Genomic DNA, 11,899 nt, shown 5'->3' with positions numbered 1-11,899 from the left:
TAGTTTAATTATTTGAAATTAAAAACACAAATAATTTATGCTAAAAGATGCAATGTTCCAAGCCAATAACCGCGTCTCTTGATTTGTGGAGCTGGGTACTGAGAATTTGTGTATGCTAACTAAAATGCCAATTGTCAGGAATTTACTTTACAGCCGGTGCTTATTAACTCTGACAAATACGAGTATGTACACCCAGGTGTGCAAATTAGTCATAACATCCAAATTCTATGATTATTAGTTTCATTCTGAGAAAGAAGAAGAAGAAGATTCAAGTGACTGTTCCAAAAAAAGGGGAAACACCTCGCCATGTAAAACACAGTCTGTTGTTACACCGCTGAATACAAAAGAGCAGAGATATACTCGTAGGTGAAGAGATTGTGAACTATAACAGTTAAGGCCAGTTAAAGCCATCTGCAATTCGAGGAGATAAAAACTGTAGGTGCCTCTATTTCTAAAGCAGCGTCAAGATGCATGCACCCATAAAGAACACTATGTGATAATTTTACTCGTAAATATTAAAATACAACATTTTTACTTAAAAATATGGCTTCACTGGTCTATTTTTGGTATAACACAACTTCCCAAAGTGTTAATCAAAAAGAAAAAGGCCACCGAATGATATTTAAAGGGTGGTCAAAATACAAGTGACTTGTTGAATAATAGATTGCTTTATCAGCTTTTAGCTGCTTGCAATGTTGAATGTTAGTGAATATCATACCTCCACGGAAATGAGTGGTTTTAAGCTTGGGTTAGGAAGTATGTCCACTAGAATTTCAAAGATGGGCTCCGTCGTGTACCCCTGATGTTATGGCCAAAGCGCAGATTGTGCTGCCCAATACCTTTACAAACTTGAACAAGAGAATGTCGAGGCCGAGATTGACTCAGCAAGTCAGCCAATTATCTACGAATAGTGGCAATTAATGAATCTGAATTTAGTATACCTCAAGAATTGCGAGTACGACATCGCTAGTATCTACTTATATTTATTTGGAAAGAGGGCACCTTCATTTAGTTCCAGCCGAAGCTTGAAGTTTATAGTTTGGTTTATATTTTATGAATTTTTTTCGAAAGTATTATTACGAAGCTCCCGTTTGTTGCCCAAGTTTCACCTGAAGGCAACAAAGACTATTATCAATCTCTACGGCATAATCATGGTGAATATTTTCCTGGAGGACTGGAAAATCTAAATATTGCCTTGCAATTGCACCCTTTTGTTGATAGCGATCCCTAAGAATTTTTCTTATTCTAAAGTCGCAACTGAAGCGAACTCATCTTGGCAGTGAAAAGCTGGTCGGGAAGGCTATTGTGTCGGTGATGAACGGGCTAATTTCGGAGGAGGTTGGATTGGAATTCTTACTTCCTTATCCATTCATTCTCCGTTTCTGCCGGCAGATCTATCTGGCCGCGAAATTCCTTTTGTTGACGAGACACATTTTCTGGGTGGGTATAAACGTGTCGCAAAGATTGATTGCCCAGAAATTACTTCAATGGTCCATTTCTTTGAAAACGCTGCTGATAGCACCATTTCGGTAAACAGAGCCATGATTACCGACGTTTTGACGGTTGAACTGAGGATATGGGTTTTTGGTTTCAGCAATGTCGCAAATACCATATGGAAAAGTATGGTAAGCAGTCGTCGTGGCGATGATTGTTAGACGTCAAGGGAATGCTGCTATTTCACTCTGTTTAAACTTTTTTGTGATGCAGACTCTTACACCAGTTGAGCTTTTTGTGTGGTCTTGGAGAATCTCTCCTCACGGGATGAGTTACGTACTGTGAATGCAACCGAAGTAGTCACATGAATGATACAATATAAATATTATATATTCTTTGAATTGAGGGATTGATTATTTTATCTATTAAGTAATAACGTCTTTTTACAAGTATTTAACCCCCTTTGCATGCCAAATATATATGTACAAGAAAAGATATGACTGTACTTATGTACACTAAATAGTAAGGCGCCAAATAAGTTTGAATAAGATGCCTTGGAATAATTCACCAAAACTCGAGCAATCAATTATCGAGTGTCTAAATCTATCAATTTAGTATTTCGACATCAAATCGACGTTTAGCTGATATCTCAATGGCTAACGAAATTTCTTTCATATGTCATTCAACACAAGTAGATATTTGCTAAATTTATTTGCAAACAAATGCTCTTCAATTCTCGTGGAAATGAGGAAATTTGTGGTCGTTTTTGGTTTTGTTTTTGTATGAAACTTGAATTGATTCTCTTCGTTTATCCACATAGTTAATTTCCGTTGCCTATTTATGCACTTGTACGCATATTTATTAAGAAATATGAACTTATTTCTGCCCAATAACCTATGTATTCATATTTTTGTGCTTTCGAATATTTTATTTATAAATTACTTCCGATTGAGTAGAAAATTCGCTCTTCTACGACGTTTACCAAAAAAACCTTATTCTTTATATTACAAAGCACCTGCGACTCCTCTTCATCACAGCAGAATCTGCATAATCTTGTACTAGATAACGCTATTGTGTTAAAGTGTTTATTACAGGCAAAGTGACCTGTAAGTGCTCTACAGAGTAATCTGAGGCCCTTTTTATCTAGGGCCAGAGCAGACTTTGCTCTGTTGGCATTGAAGTTTAAAAACTTTTTGGAGTGATTACGGTTTCCATTTTTTGGTTTCCTGTTCTATATTATTTTTATTAAAGCCAAAAAATGGGGTTGGCCAAATAAATAGCCCTTCTGCCCCTTTTTTGGCATAAAAGTGCCCAAGTCAGTGACACCTGATTATGAGTGGCCAGTTTGTTGAGTGCATTGTTATACTCTATTAGGACTTTTGACTTGAATGTGAAGCTGTTCAAGGCTTTGAGAACCGATTGTTCGAAAGTATTGTAATTTTTACTTCCTCGAACCCTCTTTGGATATGATGTCCACTGTTTCCATTATGGCGAAGCGCTCCGCATGGAAAATTGTGGTATCTGTACTTAGTGTTAGGGATTTGAGTGCTCTAGGCCCCACTATTCCTGCTCCTACTCCTTGGAGCGTTTTCGAACCAACTGTTTGTTTGTTTGTTTAACCATCTGTGTACCATTTTTGTGAGTCATCATTTATTCATGTTGAGTTAGTGTTCCACTCTTTCCTAGACGGGAAGATAACCTTGTATCTCTTTATAAAATTGAGTACGGGTTCCGTGTGGTCATTCACTTGGGTTATGCATACTGCATGCTGAACCCTGTTCAAGATATTGAGGTGTCCAGTAAGATCACCCGGTTAAGTTTTTCTTTAATATGAAAAGAGAATGCTTGCATAGCAGCTTCCTCTTGTATTGCTAAATGTAGCGGTGGTAAATTTAAAAGCGCTTAAATGCCAGCAGTTGGGGTAGTTCTCATGACCCCTGTTATGCTTAGGAACGCCAGCCTTTGTAGTTTACATGATTTTGATATAGCAGTAGTCTGATTTGTTTTAACCCCCCATGTCAGGGCCCCATTATAGTACAATAGGTCTTACCATTTGGATGTAGATCCAGAAGGTCATTTTAGGGTTCAGACCCCAGGATTTACCCAAGAGTTGTTTTGTTGTCCAAAGGTTTTTCGTTGCCTTTTTTATTACTGAGTTGAGGTTGGCTCACCTGGAAGGCCTTTTATATATATGATTGGCACGTACACCCTTTTTGGTGTTTGGCCGAGCTCCTCCTCCTATTTGTGGTGTGCGTCTTGATGTTGTTCCACAAATGGAGGGACCTACAGCTTCAAGCCGACTCCGAACGGCAGATATTTTGTTTTATGAGGAGCTTTTTCATGGCAGAAATACACTCGGAGGTCTTCATTGCCTGCCGAGGGGCGACCGCTATTAGAAACATGTTTTTCTTAATTTTGGTGTTTCACCGAGATTCGAACCTACGTTCTCTCTGTGAATTCCGAATGGTAGTCACGCACCAACCAATTCGGTTACGGCGGCCGCCGTAGTGAGCCTTTTACCCAAGATAATTCCATATTTAACCTCTTCCTTTAGAGGTACGTCTATTCCATTTATTCCCAGGGTGGGTATATTTAGAACCCTTTTCGTGGTAAATGGTTAATGGATAAGTTATTGAAAAACTTAGAATAATTTTATTAAATTTTCAAAAATATGTTTAGATTTGAACTACCTTTACATACGTGCACGGATATGTGATTCGAAATAGTGGCAGCTTTGTAGTTGGCCGCTGAAAGAGCGATAAGCGTGAAACGCTGAAACCCTGAAACCCTGCAAATCGAACGCACATATACTTATACATACATATGCACATTCGTATGCTTGCATTTACATATATATCTATATATATTATATCAAGTTGATTGCCTACTTTCTCACACCTGGACCACAATTAACTAGTTTATCAATTAACACGTCAATATTTTCACAAAACTGATACTGTTACTTGAGTGCTACTTGGTATTCATAACAATAAAGACGATATCATACGCAAAACTACAACACCTGCTCACATTATTTGCTTGTCTGCATATGTGTGTGTGTGGGCGCGTGTGTGATCATATACAAAAGCGTATTAGTTACACCCCAAACAGTTAAGCTTTGCCCAAATTCACCTGAGCTCAACTGATATCCCAAATCAAAATCAAATTGGCTGCTGCTCGGCAGATGTATTTGCGTTTTTTTGCTTGCTTTTTCGGATAGAGCAGAAACAAAAAAAAAAATATAACACGCTTTGAATTAGATGAGCGCTTTGCATACTCTTTGTGGTTAACATAGCGGCTAAGCGGTTAACAAACTAAGGCTGAATTGCTGAGCTGAGAAGAAGTCCGTTGCTGAGCCAAACGTGCACAGTTCGAGCTGTCCAAAATATTTTGTAGACCGCTTTCAAATGGATCATAACTGAAACCAATAATTTGCACTTACTAGTACGTTTTCGGCAGCTGATTAGGTAAAGCGCCTGCGGCAAGACAAATACAATTTTTTTGCCAAATACCCGAGTAGTTATAAGCAAAGGTGTTAAGAAATTTGTTAAAAATTTAGAAAAATTAATTGAAAATAAAATTATAACAAATACAAAATGGATTTCGATTCGTTGCTGGAGAAATGTGGAAATTATGGACGTTATCAGTTTTTGTTGTTGCTCGTGTATGGTTACACAAATATAATGTCCTCAATGCATTACTTTGCACAAACGATAATTAGCTTTACGCCCGAGCATTGGTGAGTGAAAAGTGCAGAATATGTGAATACCCCTAAGCGGGGTGTTTAGAGAAAAGTGTAACAAATTAATAGTTACAATATAAATAAATTAACTTAAGCAAAATTTAGTTAAAAATTTTAAGTTTTTTTTAATAATGCCTTGGATGCCGACCACTGACCGTAGAGGAGAGATCGCTTTTAGAAACACCGCGGTCTAGCATTTAATATTTTAGGCCCCAAAGGGCATATTGACCTCGACTAACCATTTGGGAGTCACGCACAATTCTACTCGGCTACCCGACTAGAATTACAGTGAGGCATGCCGAAGAATCTGTTAGGCCCGAATTAGGCAGGCCTTACTGAGGCATGCCTCACTATTACCTTACCAGGCAAGACAAAGATTGGCATGCCAGAACAATACCAAATTTGGTTGTGGTCACGAAAATCTGTGGCAGTGTCTCACTTAGGCATAAATTGGAATCCCTAACTGATTTGTAGAAGGGCATCCGGAGTATTACTGAAGTTCGGTTTTTCGAACCTGCGCCTAATGAGGCAGATGCGTGGCGATACCTTTCGGGATTTGGGCCTAGTTTGGCTGCCTTATGAGGTGCAAATTTGGAATGCGGTCTACCTTATTTGCGCCTAATCACCGCCTTACCAAAATTTCTAGTCGGCTACTGATATGCGTTTGTCAGATATAACTTTAGCCACTGATATGGGCTTCTCTACCATTCATATTCTTGGGCGCCGCATAGATGCAGAAATCCATTTTTGAAAGCTGTTTAGGAAACCTAGCTTTACTGGCGGCTTCAAGACGGATAATGAAATCGGAATTAGTGATCATAAAATGATGCCAAATCCAATTCTATGTACAAAAGTCAAGCATATGAAGAATCTCGTGGAAAACGTTTCAACGGTCATTTGTGCAATTCAGATATCTGCTAAGAACTAAGTGTTGACCGAGAAGTTAAAAAGGGAAAACGGGCATTTCATTTCCAAACTGACCGTTCAAGCATTTTGTGTCTTTTTAAACCTTATTTTACGACAAATTTTATAGAAAACAAGCATAGGATATGATCATCGGTCCCATCGACAATAGGCATGTTTTGTCTGAATGAAGAGAATAATGTAGCAAATTGTCTCTGTCTCCGGAGCAGGCACATCCATATGTCCTTTATATTGGAAAGTCGCCTTAGCCGCTCCTGGTGTGCAGTCAGTAGATCTTGCATATATGTAGGTGATCCTTCCCACGACAGTCGGTTCCGCGTTACCGCAACTACCCCGATTTATATTCGGTCAAGGACTGTCACAGCAGCACGTATGGGGAATGTTTAAGCTGCCACAACAACAAAAACAACATATATCTGATATGTAATATTGCGGTCGATAGGAATAGTGAAACATCTGACTACACTTTTAGCGAGGCTACTTGTTCAGGTCCATGTAGAAGGGATTTAAAAAAAAAAAAACGAAATACAAATACGAAAATACAATACAATACAATACGAAAATAGGCTACTTGTTCAGGTCCATGTAGGAGGGATTTAAAAAAAAACGAAATACAGTCTCCGAGTGCTGAACATTCGTACAGGAAGTCTTGAATGAGGCTCCTACCGAAATGCAAGGTCTCCAAAGTGACACAAAATGTCGAATTTCTTAATTTTCCTTAAATTACTTGAAAAAATATAAGGAGCCATTAAAATTATGTTTTTGTATAACAAAATAACACTTCAAGGATAATAGGGCCGGTTATAACACTTAAACTTTCAACAGTCTAACCTACACTGAGGAAAAAGTTTCGTCGTTATTTAACATTAGCAAATTTGCGTATGGTCGCTTAGCTTTGCTCATCTAGTTAGCCACTCGGGTGGTAATTACAAATGCAAAACTGTGAATCGTGTCAATTCGAATTTTATGCAAATAAACGAAATGTTTATATTTGCTTTATTAACACAAAATTTAATTTGCATAAGTATGGCAAAAGAGGGAATATATTTGTTTCTTCATAACACCAGTTTGTTAAGCGACTTTTATTAAGTAAACCCCAACAAATTTTTTAACCGAACCAACAATATTTTTACTTATATAAATTCATATACTTGTATTTAGCTAAAAAAAACTACTAAGAAATCCCGTTCAAGTAATTTACACTAATTTCTAATTCAACAGGTGCCACCACGAGCTGCTCGAGAATCTCACATACACGGAAATACGCGATATCTACGCACAAACCGATAATCCATCGTGCACATTATTGGATGATATTGTGAATGGCACACCGATTGCAGCGGATTTTGGTGAATGCGAAGATTGGATATTTAAATATGACAAAGGCTATCAAAGCGTCACTACGGATGTAAGTCAAACGCTGTAATATTTATACCTATATACGGATATGCACGCAACCAAGCCCCTCCATTGGGCTTTCGGGTTTGAAACAACCAAATAACAATAGCCTTTAACACTCTCAGCATGACAAAGAAATTAAAAAATAAACTCGTTGGCTAAAACTTATAGTTCAAATCAAGCAAACAGTTAACCTTCGTGTTTTTACACCGCCGATAACGAATGCTTTTGCTTCTTAGACGCTTTTACTCCGTTTGCGGCCAACTAGTGGGGCCAACTTGCGGGAATGAAAGACCATTTTTAGTACTTCGTCACGCAAGACATAATTAACAAGTGTGATGCCTTAAGAGAAGAGGAGAGGGAGTTAACTCCCATGGTGGAAAAAAATTTAGAAGAATTTGCTGAAAACAAGCAAAGAGTCAGAATTGTTTTTATTTTCCATTCAACTAAATGTCTCGATTTTTAATCTTTTGTAGATGTTTTCTTCCTTTTATGTCACTTGCTCCTCTCTTCCGGACCTGACACTTGACCCATTCACCACGTCTTAAAAATAGGAAGAACATTTTCACATACATATATAATCTCTTACATTTCAAAACAATTGAGTTACGCCGTCAGTGAAACACTGCAGGAGCAATGCTTAAAAAAAGTACTTTCTACTCCAAATTTAGCGACCTTTTCACCATCACCATTATAGCAAATGTGTTTTGATATTGAGGCAGTTGATTCAGAGTTTAAAATCAAAACAAAAAATCAGATCTGAGTGCAACATAGGCATGAACCAATTTTTAATTTAACAATGTACTATGTAGTTCAGAGGCAGCTTGCAGGGCTTCGTATATTGTTAACAAACGTCCTAGTTTATAAAAAATAAGCAATGTAACAATCCCAATGTTACGTGAGAGAAACTATTAGCGGTTTTTTTTTCCTTAAAAATTCATTCAAAAAATATTGTCCCGAGCCAAAGGCCAAAAAACGGGTCCGAAATTAAGCTTTTATGTGCTTTTTTTATTCCTGTAAAGAAAAAAAGCATACAAGCAAATTATCCTCGTAGTATTCTAAATAAAATTATTTAAATTTTTTTTTTTCTGAACTCCAGTGTAATAAGAATATTCTCGATTTTTGTAAATTAAAATGAAATTTTATTATGTAGTTAACTTGGTTAAGTGACACTTAAAGTTGAGAAGTTTCCTATCAATGGGTAAAACTTTTAATAAATGTATTGTTGGTTGAGGCTTGAGCTCTATTCTAACGTAGCTCTATTCTAACGTAGACAAGCTTTCAAGTTCTCAAGAAGATTGAGGATTAGAGCAAACTTGAAAAAGTCATAAACAGTCTGAGTGAAAGGGTTTTGATCAATGACTTCCACGCATACACATTATATAAACAACCTCCAGGTCTCAAAACTCCGGCCCTTTCCTCCGTTCGTATTGCTAATTTTTTACTAATTCATTTCACTCTCCACCTCCAGCTTAAATGGGTTTGTGACGATGCTGTCAAGGGTGCGATTGGCCAATCTTTTTTGTATGTTGGTTCTGTATTGGGCACCATATTATTTGGGTTTCTAGCGGATAAAATTGGACGTTTACCATCGATGATGTTGAGTACTCTGACCGGTGCTGCAGGTGATTTTATCACTTCATTCGTGACTACACCACATGCTTTTGCAGCGAGTCGCTTCATCTCGGGCATGAGCATCGATACCTTGTTCTATCTCAGTTACATAATGGGTGAGTAGTATACGAGTATTAACTTAACAGTAATTGCTTGTATTTTAATAATTTATTCAACTTTCGCTCCTTTTTATACAATAGTTTTCGAGTATTTGGACCCGAAGAAGCGCACCTTTGGATTGAACATAATTATGGCATTATTCTACTGCTTCGGTCTGGTTATGTCACCATGGTACGCCATATGGGTGGGTAGTTGGCGCAAATATTTGCTGATTGCTTCACTACCAGCGCTGCTGGTGCTCATCTATCCATTTTGTATAGTCGAGAGCGCGCAATGGTTGGCCACCAAAGGCGACTATAAAGGCGCTGTGCGTTGTCTTAAGCGAGTGGCCAAGTTTAATAAGAGGGAAGTTGAGGAATCGGTTTTCGATCAATTCATATCGCACTATGAGGAAAAAATGGCTGAAGAGCATAAGGAGACCGAAGAGAAGGATACCTTTATGGGTCTCTTTAGAACACCGCGATTGCGCACCTTTATCATAGTATTATTCATAAAATCGTGAGTGCTATTTTTCTATTTCTTAAAATGTTCGCAATTATATTTTACTTTTCTTCACACTCTTTCTTGACAGCATGATCACCACGATCTCCTACGACATTATCAGCCGCAACATGGAGGGCTTCGGCTCATCGCCCTTCCTACTCTTCTCACTCACGTCGATCGCGTACATACCGGCTGGTCTCACAATAATCTTACTTCAAAATCGTATTGGCCGCAAAGGCATGGCTTGTGGTTCACTATTTGTGGGCGGTTTGATCACTGCCGCTACAGGCATACTGATTGCGCTGCTGGACTTGAAGGAGCACGCCACCTTTGTGGCTTGTATTATTGGCTTGGGCCGCTATGTCGCCATTGTTTCGTATGAGGCGGAGGCGCAGTATGCTGCCGAAATTATACCGACTAGCGTGCGTGGGCGTGGCGTGGCTAATGTGCATGTGGTGGGCTATGCATTCAGCTTCTTGAGCGCCTATGTGATTTATTTGAGTAATCTTTTCAAGCCACTACCTTCGATTGTCTTAGCAGTGCTGATGTTGATCGGAGCGGCGTTGTGTCTACTATTGCCGGAGACGCTGAATCAGTGAGTTGGCGAACGCGCTCGTGAAATTGCGAAATGTTTGAAATATTTGAAAACTTTAAATTTTGATTCTTTTTGTAGGAAATTGCCAGAAACACTGCTGGATGGCGAGAATTTCTGTCGAGATGAAAAATGGTTTTATTTCCCATGTTTAAGTAAAAAGCAGAAAAACGAAGTGGAGGTGACAAGGCTGTGAGAGTGTAGCAAAGCAGCGAATAATCGCTTTAAAAATTATGAATTTTAAAAATTTACATTAAATTTCCGATTCAATGATTTTATTTTTTATTGATGAGTGTTTTTGATTTTATTATAGTGTTTAATATAGCCGTGTGTGCATAACTATGTATGTGTAAGTTAGGTGTATGTATAATATTTAAACTTTAAATTCTTAGATATAATACTTTCACACATAAACAACAATTTCAGTTCCTATCGTGACTGTAAACCACAAAATATTTAGAAAATAACTTTGTTTGTAGCGTAATTTTTTTAAGAGAAAAGTAATAAATGAACACTGAACATTAAGGAAAGTTAATTTGATTATTTTCTTTGCTTTCCAGCAATTTTTCAAGCTGTTGCATGCATACATATACACACATACATATATATATATATATTGCGCTTATCGGGCATGATCAATCTGTCTTAAATGTGCCGCTTGATGCATAAAAAGTCAATCTCATCAATTGGGAACCGCTGAATAGACTCATTAATATTTGGAGATTTATTTTGGAGAGAGTTTCATTGAAAAAATAATCAAAACAAATGCCACAAAAGCATGATGCCAAATTCGATACGAGTATCATTTACCAGCAACTCGATTTTTTCAGTAACAGCGATCGCACCCATCGCACTAATTCAATCGTCATACACTCTTCGCCTAGTTTTAGAAGAAAAAACTGATACCCTGCAAGAAATACCACATTTGAACTAGTGAAACTAACTTGGACTGAAATCGTTAAATTAAGTCAATTCCGCGGGGCCTCTACCTCTGATATAACTGATGTCTCCATTATTCAGTGTTTTAATGAAATATGAAATATTATGTCTATTAAAAAATGCTATGCTTATATTTGTATATTATTATAGCATTTGTATCTGAATCTCTCAAGAATCGAACTAACTCGTACATTTCAAGACATCGTCGTACTAAATTCATCAGTTTCTTTTACGGAAAAGAGCAGGTACTGGTTCTAAATTTACTAGCAGTTAACCATTTCCCTACTACTGAACTTTCCCGCAGGGTAGGTTTATACGCATGCGTGTGCACGTACTTTGTAATGTCGCCTGCGTGGGTCAATTGTCCCACATTCGTTTCCGCTGTGGGTTGAACAAAAAAAGGAACAAAAAAACGAATTTTAAATGGTGCAGTTTTTATATGAATAACGGAGCGGAGGCTAAATTCGAAGAATAATATTTCGGTGTAGATTTATGCATGTAAATATGTTTGTTTACATTTGCTACCTGTGCGAAATTACACTTTAGGCTCATTTGAATTTTAGTGCTCGGTCGTTTGCAAACATTTTCAGATGCGTAGGTTACGAAATACAAAAAAAATCTACAAAAGTTGACATGACATGACATACTTAAGT

The 11,899-nt window shown here is 37.7% G+C and overlaps 1 protein-coding gene across 1 annotated transcript; it reads left to right on the top strand.

Annotated features, from left to right (window-relative positions):
* Nucleotides 1-5,030: 5,030 nt before the first annotated feature.
* Nucleotides 5,031-10,503, top strand: LOC129236380 (organic cation transporter-like protein). The gene is made up of 6 exons (XM_054870737.1): nucleotides 5,031-5,173; nucleotides 7,322-7,508; nucleotides 8,970-9,228; nucleotides 9,313-9,730; nucleotides 9,804-10,310; nucleotides 10,389-10,503. Exons 1-6 carry the CDS (start codon nucleotides 5,031-5,033, stop codon nucleotides 10,501-10,503), a joined length of 1,629 nt encoding a protein of 542 aa, XP_054726712.1.
* The last annotated feature ends 1,396 nt before the right edge of the window (nucleotides 10,504-11,899 follow it).

The sequence above is a fragment of the Anastrepha obliqua genome, chromosome 1, assembly GCF_027943255.1.
Source record: "Anastrepha obliqua isolate idAnaObli1 chromosome 1, idAnaObli1_1.0, whole genome shotgun sequence".
Classification (NCBI taxonomy): domain Eukaryota; kingdom Metazoa; phylum Arthropoda; class Insecta; order Diptera; family Tephritidae; genus Anastrepha; species Anastrepha obliqua.
Note: the sequence above shows the minus strand (reverse complement) of the source record. Positions and strands in the feature narration are given on the sequence as shown.